At 33.3% G+C, this 15,864-nt stretch overlaps 1 protein-coding gene across 1 annotated transcript; it reads left to right on the top strand.

Moving 5' to 3' along the window:
* Positions 1 to 12,763: 12,763 nt before the first annotated feature.
* LOC120145812 (deacetoxyvindoline 4-hydroxylase-like) lies at positions 12,764 to 15,529 on the top strand. The gene is made up of 3 exons (XM_039159537.1): positions 12,764 to 13,376; positions 14,137 to 14,458; positions 15,264 to 15,529. Exons 1-3 carry the CDS (start codon positions 12,829 to 12,831, stop codon positions 15,516 to 15,518), a joined length of 1,125 nt encoding a protein of 374 aa, XP_039015468.1. The 5' UTR covers positions 12,764 to 12,828; the 3' UTR covers positions 15,519 to 15,529.
* The last annotated feature ends 335 nt before the right edge of the window (positions 15,530 to 15,864 follow it).

The following is a 15,864-nucleotide window of genomic DNA, read 5'->3' as shown; positions in this document are numbered from 1 at the left end:
GTGTTGAGCACGTCTGGTCATATTTTGACTGCTCAATTTGACATGGTTCCTTCTCAATGAGGATACCTAGTCATTTTGAGTCTAGAGACAACATTGTTCCTTCTTGATGAGGAAGTCTAGTTAACTGGAGTTAATTTGTCTTTGAAAATGATATTGTTCATTCGTGTTGAGGAGAGCTAAGTTGCTAGGTGTCAAAACCAATGATGATGTTGCTCCTCCTTATTGAGGAAATCTAGTCAACTTTAGAAGAGCTGATCCTTCACTTCAGGACGTTAAATCTGTGAACGACATTTTTCCTTCGTTTTGAGGACGTCTAGTCATCACCAAACTTTTCTTTCCTGAAAGATCTATATAAAAAAGGATGCATTTATGATTGACTATCTTGGATGTTTTTATGGATGTTAATATGAAGTTTATTTCATGTATTTGATTTGATTTTTATTTTGATAAAAATGACCTTTTGAATTTTTCCTTATGAGAGGAGAAAATGATCTTGAGAAAATAAAATTAGATGATGTCCTCGTGAGAGGATAAAAATGGCCTTTGAGAAAAAAGAAATAAGGATTTCAAGGAAAAGCAATCTTAAGAAAGACTAGATTGATTTTATTAGACGAAAAATCTTGAGAAAGACGAAATTAGTTTCTCAAAAAAGATTATAAAGGCATCCTCACAAGAGGGGAAACAAAGTTTTTATTGAATGCGATGATGAATGTATGATGCAAATGTGCAAATTCATGTGACTTATATGTTCATGTTGATGCATGTTTTCTTGATCTATGATGGGAATGGTTGTATGAGCAGTCTTCATTCTATCTCTAATTTTATTGTCTTCACTCTTTGTTTGCACCAACATGCATCTTTACAATTCTTGACTCGTGACAATATCTTCTTACCCCAACAATTTTTTGTCCCTGGTAAATTTGGCTTCCCTTGTCTGAACTTGTATAAAAATCCAATAGAGCTTTCATCTCTGAAAATAGGATTCATCATTTCAAGCTTTGGAGACTATGCATGTGTTGCTGCCCTGTAGCGGAAAATCAAAGGCCATTATATAGAGTTGACCACCAAATCAATTGGTGGAATATCAGACTACCCAGGAGATCCATGAAACACATCCATGGCAAGGATAATGGTTGGAACCTTAGAAACAACTAGAATTGAAGGTGTTTTCTCAATTGCTAACATCGAATTTAGCCCTCCAAGCTTTGCATTCATTCTTAGAAGCAAATTCGTAATGTGTCGATCATTGACCCTAGTTGGAGGCATACACTTGTGTGACTATGCAAAACTCAGCAAAATTCATAAAGATCAGAATTTTTCCTATCAGGTAAAACAAAAAAGAGGAACTGTGGAGCTCCAGGAAGTTTATATTGGATGTCCTCAAACATTTTATCCACTCAACAACAAGAGAGCAATGCATGTTCTGATTGAACTCTTGAAACACATCAAAGGGAGGGTCTATCCTATTTTCTTCCATGTCTTCACATCTAATCAAATATCAAACAAGGCTACTTGTATCACATCGTGTCGAGAAGTTAACAACAACCCATCGTTCAATCTTAGTTGGCTCCACTGGTTTCTTGCTATTAAAATTTCATCGTCCATTTCGTGGAAAGAAATCTTCACCATTCCTCACTTTTAACCTTGGGAGTTGTAGAAGACAAACTTCATCTTGGGTGAAATTAGAATTTATGGAAATACCACATGATCACAACATTGGTTTAGCGCCATAGTTATTGGTTCGTAAAACATTCGGTAACTTATTCATCCTTTCACGTGGCTTTTATCTAGATTTTTTAACTAGGGAAGCTCTTTGCATAGTGTTAAGAGCTTTTGTATAGCATTGCAAGGACACCAAAGAGCAAAGCTTAGTGGAAATATAGGTGGGAAGTTTTGGCTTACATGGAAATCACCAGAATAATGCAACTGTATGTTGTGATAATGGACAAAACAATCATATATAATGAGCTCCACTGTCTCTGCTTTTCCATTTTCAGTCTTCATACCTTCCTGCCTCATTGAAAATAAATCTATGCTCAATTCAATGGTCTTGTATTCTAGAATGATAGGAGCCATAAAAAATGCCCCTATATTTATCATTTCTTGCTCCAATATTGATTCTAAGCTTGAGCTTTGTGTCTGAGAGACACGTGTCAATTATCAAAGTATACTCCAGAGAGATTGTCTTGTTTGAAAATGTTTTTCTTCTTCTTTTATTTTTAAAATTTTGAAAAATATCAATTAAAAGAATTTTGAAAAATGTTTAATAAAAAGTTTTGAAAAAAATATTGCCATTTTCTAGGTTTCATAATTGAAACAAATCATAAAACAAGAGTTCATTGGATATCAAAGAATTAATTACACTTTTAATCCTTCAAAAAAATTATATCTATTTGACAAGTGTCAAGATTAATGCTATCTTTGAGGTAGGATTAAGTAAGGAAAGGATGATATGTCTCAGGTTATTATCTTTGGTCAAAGGTTTGACATTCTAGTTTCTTTGATGTTCGATGATTTGATGAAGTAGTTTCTATGCTCATCTACTATAAGTGTTTTCCAATTCTCAACTCTAATGAACACATTCGGGTTGTGCAATGTCTTGTCAAGGGATTTGTGAGATAGCCTCTTATACAACATTTGCACGATCTTTATAGTCGAGCCACCTTTTTCAGGCTTTCAACTCGAATCCTCCTTTGGTTTCAAGACATTATTCAAAATTTTACATCTTGAACCCCTTTTTGTCACTTTTTCTCTATCATGCATTAAAGATTTTAGAAAACCTTTTGTAAAATAAAGATTAATCCTAATGGGTGGGATGAAATCTAAATATAGTCTCTTCTGTTTAGAAATCCATGTATGATTAGAATGGACTTTTAGGCATGTAACATAGGCTATGGTTCACGGTTGTGAAAGAAAGGGATAAATAGGCCCAAATAAATATTTAAGGGTTATTGAACCAAGGATCAATTCATTCTGTTGTCTTTAATCTTGTCTTGCTTAATTTGAATATAAGCTCGTATGTATCTTTTATCTTCTCTTGATATTCCATGATCTTGTGGTGAATTGGGTCTTTCAAACGATTGTACTTGATCAACCTTATGGTTTGAAGCTCGATGCATCATTTGAATAGAGGGACTCTTTTCATGTGCTTCTTGTTTTCTTTATTTGATGAGTTTAATAGTTCAATTGATTTGAATGCCTTCTTGTCCTCTTTATTTCTTGTATTTTGAACTTTTTTCATTGTTCTCGACTAGATTTGATCTCCGTACTTTGCATTTGATCTACTTTGTGGTTCTTTTTTATTTTGCACTTTATTTCACAATGACATAAATTGAGGGTCTTCACTCATGTGAGCAGATTTTCATCGCCTTGTCCCCAGTGTGGAGTGTGATCCTTGGTTAGGGTTGAATTAGAAGAAAAATAATTCATGCTCAAATTGAGACAACAAGGGATATATTTTTTCCTTTTGTGAAGGGATAAATGAAAGAAAGTCATTCATCATTTCATACACGGAAGTCCTTACAGAAGAGGCATCCTCAGGGAGATAGATTTTCAGGATTAACTTTTATTCACCTGAAAACAATGTAATTAATGTATGATAGAATTATTTCAAATTAATTTCCTTTTTTTCTACTTCATGCATACAACATATCTCAATTGTTCAGGCTCATCTTCAGGAAGTTGATTCGAGATGCTCCATCTTGTTTCCCATGTAGAACCATTATTGTTCAAGTAAACATCTTGTACTCATTGCTTTTAGATTTTATTGGAAGAAAAAATGCCAGTTTTTCTTCTAAGAAGACGATGGTGTGGCTTTATTGGCTCAACGAAAGGTAAGGGTATGACTTTTTGTGTCTCGAAAAAGATAAAGGCAATATTTAAAAGTCTCAAAGAGAGGAAATGTCAAAATTTGGTCTTTTGGTAGTGACCATGAAATATTCCGGGTAAAGAATCGGGAGGTTTTATTTTTGGTTTTATACAGGATAAGAAAGGTCTAATCTTTCCATATGTCAAAAATCTATAATTCTTGAAGAATTCAAAGAATTTGTAATTCATTCGATATTCAAAGAACTACAAGATTAAAACTCTCGTTCAATTATTTAACCTTAGAATGTATCATAAATTCAATCATTAAAAGATCTAAAAATATTTAATCAAATATTAAAGATAGAACAAAAAACGAGTTTAAACAAAACAATGCTCTTAATGCTATTAAAAAAAGCTTCCTGGTAGATGCAAAGATCTTTACTTGACTAGCATTAGAATGCCCCATCATTCTTCGAATATCTATGCCCCCGAATCAATCATATTCTGGACCTTTAGCTTCAATACCCCACAATTCTCAGTGGAATGTCCTGAACTTCCTATGTGATAGTTGCATGTGGCATCAACATCTGATCATTTTTTTTGTATCCAGTCATCATTCGAATAAACATTGTGAGATGGGCAGTAGGGCAACTGGTTTCGTTGTACTTTTCAAAATCGGGCACTTTGAATTTGGGCAGGAGCACTAAGTCAGGAACCAAGACTAATTCACTTGCATCAATTTCATTATGAGAGCTTTGTCCTCTCATTCTTTTGAATGTCCCTCTGCACCAATTTTTTAAGTTCTCTGGGATATCATTCTTGGCATCTTCTATCTCATCAGGATTGGACATATTGTGATCAGTAGAGTTATCATGAGGATCTAACATAGTTGCTTGAGTCTTAGTGGCAGAGAAGCTTGTTTGATAGATTGGAAGCCTCTCGGGTGAAATGAGTAGTCGTGGATTAGCCTATACCATCACACACTCAGACGTTTCCATGAATGAAAATGCATGTTTTTTGCCTTTTTCTTGATTGAACCCAGCCAATTTCTCAACAATCTGATCGACCATGTTGGCTTGGGTTTGCAAGATGAGGTCTATGGTAGCCTTTTGTGATTGCTCTAATTTAGCTTCCCAATCTCATTGCATTCTCTGTAAATTCTCTTGCAGTTCTTCCTTCAATTTTTCAAAATTTGCTTCTATTATGTCACATGATTAGGACCACTTTCATCGAATTCTCCATGAATTAATCACCAGTTTTCATGAATGATGTATGTGAAAATGTTTAAATAAATGCAGTGCATAATGTAAATATACAAATGCAGATGCAAAAAATGTTGATCCCAATGATGAATATCATAGAATATTTTTCATCAGAGATAAAAGTCTTTACTTTACAAAATAGTCCATTTACAGACATGCTTTCGCTTGTAAGCTGAGTCTGAAATGGGTCGATGTTTCGTCTTAGAGCTTCATCTTTGAAAATTATGGCACTCAAGCGCTATATAGCCTATCTCAATTAATGCCCCTGCAGTGCTGAAGTCACACGTCATTCCTTGGTGATTAGCGATGGAACGATCGTAGATAAGACTCTACCACTGGATTACTTTTCAGATCATTGAATTATCTTTCCAATCTCGAATGTTGCATGATCTTCGAGCAAGTTTCCTTATTGTACTCTTTGAACTTCTTTTAGGCATCAGTGCATGTCTGTGTACGCGACTACTTGATTGAAAACTTTTATATCTCCTTGTGAAAATTTTCAGTTAAATATCAACTTGCGGATCAACATTTTCACATTATGTTATGATGATGAAATGCAATGCAAAAAAAATGTGAAAATGACATAAAAAGAGAAAAATGAGTTAGTACATGCAAGATAATCAATAAAGTTAAAATATGTTATTTAAAGATACATATAACATCTACCCAATCATGATATCTGCCCAAGCATGCTTTTATTAAACAATAATCCTACCCAGACATGTTTTCTACCTGACATGCTTTATTTTCAAGAAATTATTCCTAACCGCATGATATCTAGTTTGTAGCTTTCATTCGAAAAGAAATCTATTTTATGAATTTAAAGCTAAATGTAAAGGTTTAGAGTCGTTCCTCCTTCGTGTACACTTATTTTGGTACCTACTAACGAACAGAAGCTCTGTATGGCTCTACCTAGGGTGACCATTCTACGGTTCACTATATGTATGGTTTCGACTCTAACAGGAAAAAGTACTCAAATTATCCTTGTTCCTGGTACCCCTTTGGGCTACCAAACCCTTAATCCTAACCCATTACAGGTATAAATAGATCGAGTTCAATTCAAGGGGGTTCACTTCCTTATACTCATACGAGGAATAAATCCCTAAGAAGATATAAGGTATGTGTACCCCAGAGGTTATTTGCTAAGACTCATACAAAGAATAAATTCTTATGAGAGTAAAACGTTCACCCCTACTTACTTGGGACGAAGCTCGAGTATAGATCTTATGTCATACAAATGCACGTGAGGTGTGTGATGAGGAACACACAAACCTTTGACTAAAAAAGTCTTGGCAGAAGCTTTAACACATCTTAGAACATAAATTAAAACGTTAGTATGATAAAAATAAAGAATTTAGAAAAACTTCAATAAATGGATAATAAGTTAAATATAGACTCAAGCTCATAATTTCCACCACAACGATAATGTATAAGTGACTGACAACCTAACTCTCTAAATTTCCCAGCGGAGTCGCCAAGCTGTCATAACCATTTTTTTTATAAAAATTATATTAAAAAAAGCAATTATGACTTTAATACAAAAAATTGGGATTTTGAATTAGTTTGAATAGGAGTCGCCATCGACCTTTTGGTTAGATTGGTCGAATACCTAAAAACATATTTTAAACAATTCAAAAAAATCATTTAAAAGATAAAAATTGGTATGTGTTTCCCAAAAATTCATTTTTAATGATCCGGAAGTCGATTATGCGTGGGGAAGGATAAACACCCCTACGACGCCCAAAATTGGTACTTAGTCGCTTATATATTATCGTAAATGGTGGAAATTATAAATTCAAATATAAAAATTAAATTATGATCCATTTATTGAATATTGATTAATTTGTTTCAAATTAATTAATAGGGAAAATCCTTTTATTTTGAAAAGAAATCTTAGGATTCACACATCCTCCAATGGGAAGGTTATCCCATCTATTTGTTGTCTATAAAAGAATATTCGAATAAAATAAAAAAATATTAACATCAAGTACAAGAGATAAAAAAATAATAACAATTGTGCATTTCATAAAATAAAATAAATAAATAATATCGAACAAAATAAAATAAAAATTAATAATATATACATAAATATACAAGGGTTAAGAAATATTAAATAAATATATACACACATATAATATGATATAATACATACGTACATAAATAAAAAAACATATATAAATATACATTCATGAGAAAAATGAAAAGTAATCGAAATCAAATTATGCAAGAATTAAATTATTTAAACACATAATAGTAATGACCACAATAAGGCTAAAAAAATAGGGACTAAGTCATAAGAGACACAATTTCACTAACATAAATGTAAACAAAGCAAAACCCATGGTGCAGAATGCGAATCTTATACAATACAAGCATTAGAAACACAATAAACCCATAAATGGTATTTGGGACTAAAATAAAATAAACCAGAAACATGGAGGGATAAATAATAATTTTACTTAAAGGCATCCATACAAAATAGTGACTAAAATAAAAAATTCATAAAGATCATGGTCAGATTCAAATATTAGCAAAATACACGACAAACAACAAGGTGACCAAAATGAATATTTAAATAATATGAGGTTCGAAATAAAAATGATTAATTTATAAATAATGACTAAAATAGAAATTTACAAAGCCTGAAGGCCTGAAACGAAATTTACCCCAAACAACAAAATGCACATTTTGTACATCATATATATGCCTGAAACAAAGCCAAAAATCGACCTTCCCCTAATTTGCTTCATTTTCTTTTAGCCTAAAGGGGAGAGAGAGATAGAGAGCGCTCTCAGGAACTTCAACCAGAGGCCATGATTTTCCAGAATCCGGTGGGCCTCTGCCACGACGGCCGTCGTTGACTGGTGACAACCGTCGTCCATCGAAGTCGTAGAATAGAGAAGAAGATATCGTTTGAAGCGTCTTCTTACCCTGATTAAGAATCCGAGCTTCATTTAACCAGAAAGAGTTCCTAGAGTCGTAGATCTAGTAAAATCTCTTTGGTTTCTTTGACTCCGACAACCCTCGAGATGACCGGCGAGCGTCGAGGTAGGTGAGCCTTCTCCTTTCCCTCTCGGTTTTCTCTTTTTCTTTTTATGGCTGAAAACCCCCTTTATTTATTGATCGAATCCCTTTTTTGTTCGGTTTTTTGGTTTTTCACCCATGTTTGGTTCGAATTCCCCCTCTATTTTGTTGTTCTTTTTTTTTTCTTAAACTGGTTCCTCACTCATCTCTCTCTCCGTTCGAATCTTCTCTTTTATAGTGCTTTCTCTATTGCATGTTATCATCTCTCTGTACTCTTGTTGTCGAGTGATTTTACTTGATGTCAGCCTTGAATCTGATGTTTTAGGGTTGTGTTCTTATTTTATATGAGTAAAAAATATTTAAAATTATTTTTTTACTATTTTATTTGTCTTCCAAGTGGCCTGATTGATTTGTTGGCGACAGATTGAAGCGTCGGTGGTCGGTGTTGCAGCGAGAGTAGTGGCGGCGGGGCTACTCGACATCGGGCTTGGCGGTGGTAAGGCATAGCCCTAGGGTTATGATGAAACCCTAAGGTTCCTACAATCTCATTTAGATCGTTGGATCAAGGTAAGATCTAACGACTGAGGGCAATGGGCGGCTTTGTGAGAAGTTAGAAACCCAGTTGTTGGGTTGTTCCATCTTGGGCTTTCAGTTTGGGCCTGCTTGTTGTAATTTGGTTTGGGCTATTGTTTAGGCTCTGGGTCTTGTATTTTTGGATCTATAATTTGGACCAGTTTTGTAACCTGAAAATCATAATAAAATAATATTAATAATAAAAATAGTAATGATAATAATTAATAATAAACAATTAAAACCTAGACAAAAATGGGTGTCTACACATTTAATAAGGGTATGCAGCGATTTACATAATTCCAATCGCACTAAACAATTCCCATCAAAGGTGACTTCTATCAATTATGTAGGTAGGTAAACTTCACGAATATTCATTTCTTAAAATTGGCTGCACTGCATAATCTAACTGATCACCTTCAGAACCATCTTTGTATGGATCATGGGGAGAAGAACAGGTAATTAAACAGTATTTATTTAGTTCATGTATTGTAATAGTATTAGGGATAATCGACCTACTTAAGTCATACTCTAAAAACCTCAGGTGCGTTACAGTATTTAAAGCTTCATCGATATCTTTAGAAACTATCCAAAAGCATTTGCTTAATCCAAGTCATGAGGGTATTTAGATCATTCTGGTATTCTAGGTAGATTTATTCATTCCAGAGCTTAAGGGTATTTAGTCATTCCAAGGCTTGGGGTATTTTAGGTTATTTCACACTTCAAGTGTATTTTGGTCTTTTACAGTTCAAGGGTATTTTAGTCATTTTCTTATGTCCAATCTTTTCATTTAATTCAAACTTGTCATTTATTTCCATCATATCAAACAATCTAGATGTAAAATGTACTTCCATGGTGTTAGTCTTCAAGTACTTGCTCCGAAATCATAAATTCTAGGTTTTAAGCCTTTACGGAGGTTATGAACTGATTATCAATGATTCTCCGAACAAATCATGAAATTAACAGGTGTATCGGTAATTTTATCATGTCAAAAACCAATTCTCATATCAAATCCACTAACAATAGCAACTCCACGTCATTTTTACATCTCAAGGGCAATTTCATAATTTTTTATTCGGGTATTTTTGGTATTACAACTTTTAACAGGAATAATCAGAATTTAATGTTTATGCGGTTAATCGCAGCACTGATTAATCATTAAACTTGTAATCATTTATTACCATATTCTAATTTCTGATAGAGTCATCCGAGTCTTATTAATTTACATATTTTTTACTATATTCGGATCGAGTTTAGAGATGATTAACTACATACATGTGACAAAATATATTCTTTCATGCATTTAGCAATACCAACATGTACCATAATGCTTGCATGGGTAGTAAAGTATTACCTTGATTCTTAAGCTACACCAGTCAAACATTAAAAACTCTATTCGATCGCTCTCAAACTTGATTCCAACGTTCCATAATATCTCATATACATATCACCAGAAATTACATCAAAAACGGAGCTTAATTATGAAAGAATTATTGAATCGAGAGGTTAATCAGTGAAAACAACTTACCAAGTTCGAATTTGGAAAAACAGACTTTAGATTCGGACTCAAGATGTCGAAAAACATAAAATATGACTTTTCAAAAAATTTAACTTTTTAGTCAAAGTCAATGATCAACTCTGGTCAAAGTCAATTGTCAATAAAAATCAACAAGTTGACTCTTTATGAGCAAACTCAACCGAGTTGACTCAGCTTGATCGGCTCGGCGGCTCGGCTCGGTCCATACCGGTTCAGCCAGTTTACATACTCCCCTAGTTGACAGACGATGGCCACGATCAGGGGCGGCGTATGCGGTGGCTCCGGTCGTCGGCTCGTCGTGAAATTTTCCAGTCTTATGGATCGGCACCTTGGGAGTCTCGTGCATGCGTTATTTTTTTACAAAACATGGCGGAGTGTAAAATTTTAAAATGTTTGAACTTTTTCAATGGTGACCGACGAGTGACAACGGTGGAGCAATGACGACATGATGATTTCGATCGGGTTTTGAGCGCATGACGACAACGAGTTCGGTGGTGTAGGCGATGAGGTAAGCCGACGGCTAGATCAGCGACAATCGTCGTAATACGATGGTGTGATTTTGGGGTTTTTTGACGGGGCTTCAACAACTTTTATATGGCAATTGGAGGCCCTTATCGAAGCGGGGTAAGGAGGCTTTTCATAGCCGAACTATGGTGAGTCGAACGCAGGGTGTGGTGTCGACTATGATGGTAGGGTGACGATGTATTCGCTGAGGCCGGCGGGGGGTGTGCGGTTTGGGGGTAGGGATTTAGGAATTGGGTGTATAGCGGATTTAATGCCTTAAATGAAATTTTAATTAATAAAACCCTAAACAATACCCTAGCATAAACGACTAGGGCATGGGCAACCCTTCTGGATGACATGTGTTCAACACCCCGCAACACCTAATCATTTTTATATTTTTTCTCTGTTAACAGAAAATGGGTAAATTCAAGGCTAGGTCCCTAAATTTCCTGCAGCTTCTAAAACAACCTTCAAGTTCTAAAAACTTGTAATTTGATCCCTAATTTCATTAAATTATTTTTTAATTTTTTTCCAAAAAAGGGTTGTGACAATCTAAATTTCATGGGATAGATTTATATATCAATTTAAAATTTAACCATTTTACTAATGTGTCTCGCAATCAAACTAATATGAATTAACGAGTAAGTGATCAGAATAAGTTGGATCAAAAGCAAAAGTGACTCGAACGTACCTTTTTCAAAACCAATGATTAAAATAAAGTGAACCCAAAAGAATAGGAACCAGTGCTAAAGTTTACCCTATTTTATTTTATTTTTAAATTTGAAGATAAAAAAGATAAAAGTTGTAGGTTTGGTGGAATCACGTCTAAGTTGTTTTTTTGGGTAGAACTATGCCTTTACATCAAGAGATGAAGGGGCAGTAGTGAAGACTTGGAAGCTGGTTGGAAGCATGGCGAGGGAATCTACCGTGAAATTTGTTTCTCGAACCAAGGTAATAGTTTAATGTATATATTTTATGGTAAAATAATAAATTATGATAGAGATTACATGTTTTTCCCAAAGTGTTGCAATATTTTATGCATATATATTTTGGTGGAGCATTAGAAATTTTGATATTATTTAGAAAATTTAATTGGTCCAATTAACCTATTGTTGATCAAAATATCATAATAAAATATTTTATGTATATCTATATGTTTCTTAGACCTTATTTATCCATGAATAAAGATTGACCTAAGTGCATAGTTTATATTATATCGTGGTGCCTAAAACCGCACTATTATTAAATTCAAACCTAACCTCGCACTTAATCAATAACATTAATTTATCAATAGCACCAAAATATTCTTAAAAAATGTATAATAACGTTGATTTAGGATAACGTACACAAATGATCTAATATGACATTAATTTATCGAGTCATGTTATTATTAAAAGTTATAAAATCATATCTTAATTATTAAATATTACTTTGTTGACTCTCATGATTATTAAAAGTTACAAAATGATTTGTCAACTATTTATATATTCCAAACTCATCTTTTTCCGTTAAAAATTAACGACATTCTGAGCTGGGTGTTAACTTACTGATATATGATAAAATTATATTTTAATGACATCTACCAGCATCGACTTCTTTGAAGTACTAAATCAATGACGTAAGGTTTCAAGAATTGGCTTTACGATCTAATGTAAACAAATATTCGATCCACGAAAATATAGCTCAAACAATTTTGAGATTAGATTTTTTTCAAATTTCAATGAACATGTTAACGTCCAACTCAGACGGCCGTGAACTTTTTTAGCAGGAAAAGGCGAGTTTAAAACATATAAATAGTGAAGTTATTATTTTGTAACTTTTAATAATCCGAAAACTCGACAAACTTCATTTGGACATTTACCTATTGATTTAATTATCCAAAAAAAAAAATCATTTTATAACTTTTTAATGCTCGGGATTCGATATAACAACGTTATATATATTTGTGTACTCGACCCGTTGATTCATTACTTATGTGCAAACTTCATTTGGACATTTATGCCGGCCATTTGAGTATAGGAAGAAATAAATAAAGAAAGAAGAGACGTAACGCTAACGCATCGTAACTTTTCTTCACAAATTTAGATAAAGGATCGGTGCCGCTGGCTCTCAGTGCTCTTGAAGATGGCGGAAATAAGCTTAGAAGAAGCTGAAAGGTGCAACTACAATAGGCAAAACCAGTTGAAAGCTTTCGATGAAACAAAATCAGGTGTGAAAGGACTCGTAGATTCAGGTTTATCAAAGGTCCCAAAGATTTTCATCAACCAACAGTTGAAGCTGGAGAGAAACAACATCCAAAAACAGGAACCTTTAACCTCCATCAATGGCGGAATCCCGATCATAGACTTGACCCGCCTTGACGAAGACCCGGATTTACGACGCGGAATAGTGGAAACAGTTGGGGAGGCATGCGAGAAATGGGGTTTCTTCCAAGTTATCAACCATGGGATTCCGGTGACGACTTTGGATGCGATGATCGATGGGATCCGAGGGTTTCATGAACAAGAGAATGAAACTAAGAAAGAGTATTATTGTCGAGATTACACAAGAAAGGTGAATTATAATAGTAATTTCGATCTTTATTGGGCGGAAACAACCAATTGGAGGGATACCTTGACTTGCGTTATGGCACCTCGCCAACCTCTTCCTCAAGAACTGCCCATAATTTGCAGGTAAGTAATAGTTTACTGCTATTATACATTTTTTTTCTTGGATAAACTATACCATTCCTCAATGAAATTTGTTCTCTTCCCTATTTTACTTATTGTACTTTCATTTTTTTTAATTTATTCTCTCTCATTGTAAGTGAGTAAATTAAAAAATTTGAAAGTATAATGAGTGAAATAGGAGGAATAATAAAGTTTAGTGAAAGTAATATAATTTATCCTTTTTTTTTCTTTGGAATAGCAAACCTTACGTTGATTAAATAATTATTTACACAGTTAATATTTTATCTTAGAATAAAATAATAATTTTAGTTAGTCCCAACATTTTATTTTAAAGTAAAAAAAAAACTCTATTAGAAAGCGTTGACGGTTTCTTGATTGACAACGCTATACACATAAACTTTTTTTTTACTCATAACAAAACATTTAACTAAAATGATCTAGAAATAAATAGGAGTAAAAAATAACTTTTTACTTAAATGTTAAAAATGCTTTTATCTATTGTTGACTAAGCATATAGTTTTAGAAAGTAAAACGATAAAATTACCCTAAAAATTGATTAATAGATTTGTTTAGATGGGACAATATGAAAAAGAATAAAATAGAAAATATATATATTGTTATTTGTTGATTTTTCTAATAATATATTTTAAATAAAATAATTTTAAAATTCAACATTCAACAAGGACAAATCTAACTAGAAATAATATTACTATTTTTTAATCTTTTAGTTAAAAATCATGCCTGAAGCAAACTCAATCTGCAGGGATATATTGATAGAATATTCAAATGAAGTGATGAAATTAGGGCAGACTTTGCTGGGGTTGATGTCGGAAGCATTGGGTTTGAAGCGAGGTTATATGGAAGAGATTGGATGCGGTGAGGGGCTGTTTATGGTGGGCCATTACTATCCGCCGTGCCCAGAACCGGAGTTGACGTTGGGAACCAGCAGCCACACCGATAGTGGCTTCTTCACGGTGCTTTTACAAGATCAAATCGGTGGACTTCAAGTCCTCCACCAAAATCAATGGCTTGACGTTGACTTCATCCATGGGGCTCTTGTTTTGAATTTGGGCGATATGATGCAGGCAAGTCCCACCTTACCTTTAACCTACACAACATATAATTTTACCATGTTACCTTGTTTTTATAGTTTCATTCTTTGATGTGATTTTTAATTTTTTTTTAATAATCTGAGTGAATATAAGATAATATATATTCATAAAGTTTTTAGTCATTAATGACATATACACACATTATAAATATAGTTGATCGAACCTAGGACCTCTAAGTTATATAAAATTATATAACGTGATTAAATTTATGTAAATATAAAGTAGTTTTATTATTGTGAAGCTAAGAATTATTTTACTATTACTAGTTTTACGAATTATTTAGATCTAATTGAAAAGTCAAAGAAAAGAAGGCAACTTTTGAAGAAAATAAAAGTTGGCAGGAGTGGAAATTTAACCCACATTACATAAGGAAAATGATGAGAAACAAACGTGTTGAAAATTGGTAAAGGGTGGGTTACACTTTTGGTCTAAAAATTAGCTTATTTATAAGTTAATCATTGAACTCAATTATAAAAAAATCTAATCATTTTTATTTCTAATCATTCCAAAACCCTCTCAATAATATAGAAATTATATAGGTTTTATAGAGCTGTTTATCTTTTTTTTTTTTTTTTAACAAGAGAATCTTCATTGCTTTCTCCTTTATCATATAGACAATTCCTATTTTTCTTAAACCTTTACCCGTAGTTTTTATGCTAGATTAATTTATTTAATACATTTATTAAATTAAAAATGTTTTTTTAATATCGTCATCTGCATTAACATTTTCCGAACATCTATCATTATTGATTATGATTCCCCCCACCCTTGTATACAGTTAATATCCAATGACAAATTCAAAAGTGTTCATCATAGAGTGCTTACAAATAAAAGAGGTCCAAGAATTTCAATAGCAAGTTTCTTTAGAACACATCTTCCACCTGAGAATGCTTCAAGGCTTTATGGACCAATCAAGGAATTGGTATCTGAAGAAAACCCTCCACTTTTTAGGGAAACTACTATCAAAGACTTTGTCTCAAGCTACTACTCAAAAGCCCTTGATTCTTCTACTCTTCAATACCTCCGGCTATGACTTCTTCCTCATTCAAGTGCCAAATTCTGCGTTTTAATGTTATAATTACATGTTTAGTCTATTAGTTTATAGAATTACCTTTAAGAAATTGGTCTGAATTATATTTAAGGTTCGAATTTTAACTTTTGTAATACATCTTGTTAACGTGGAATTATGCAAGTACTAGATAGACAATGGTAGTTTTAACCTGACAATCTCCTTAATTCTAGCTACAATATTCGAAACAATACAATCAACATTTCAGAAAATTCTACAATTACGTTCCCTCCAAATAAAAAAGATAGCACTATTCCAGGCCAGCTTCAGCACAAGAGATAACAAGGATTTACCCCGCAGCTTAGAAGCC

Source organism: Hibiscus syriacus, unplaced genomic scaffold (genome assembly GCF_006381635.1).
Source record: "Hibiscus syriacus cultivar Baekdansim isolate YM2019G1 unplaced genomic scaffold, ASM638163v2 tig00110895_pilon, whole genome shotgun sequence".
NCBI classification, from domain to species: Eukaryota; Viridiplantae; Streptophyta; class Magnoliopsida; order Malvales; family Malvaceae; genus Hibiscus; species Hibiscus syriacus.
The sequence above is the reverse complement of the archived record's forward strand: the minus strand, read 5'-3'. Positions and strand labels throughout refer to the sequence as shown.

Bases quoted from the DNA above. Each gene is read 5' to 3' on its own strand.
- LOC120145812 (XM_039159537.1), top strand. From the start codon at position 12,829: ATGGCGGAAATAAGCTTAGAAGAAGCTGAAAGGTGCAACTACAATAGG. The intron at 13,377-14,136 runs GTAAGTAATAGT...CTCAATCTGCAG, and splicing joins GAACTGCCCATAATTTGCAG to GGATATATTGATAGAATATT. The intron at 14,459-15,263 runs GCAAGTCCCACC...CCTTGTATACAG, and splicing joins ATTTGGGCGATATGATGCAG to TTAATATCCAATGACAAATT.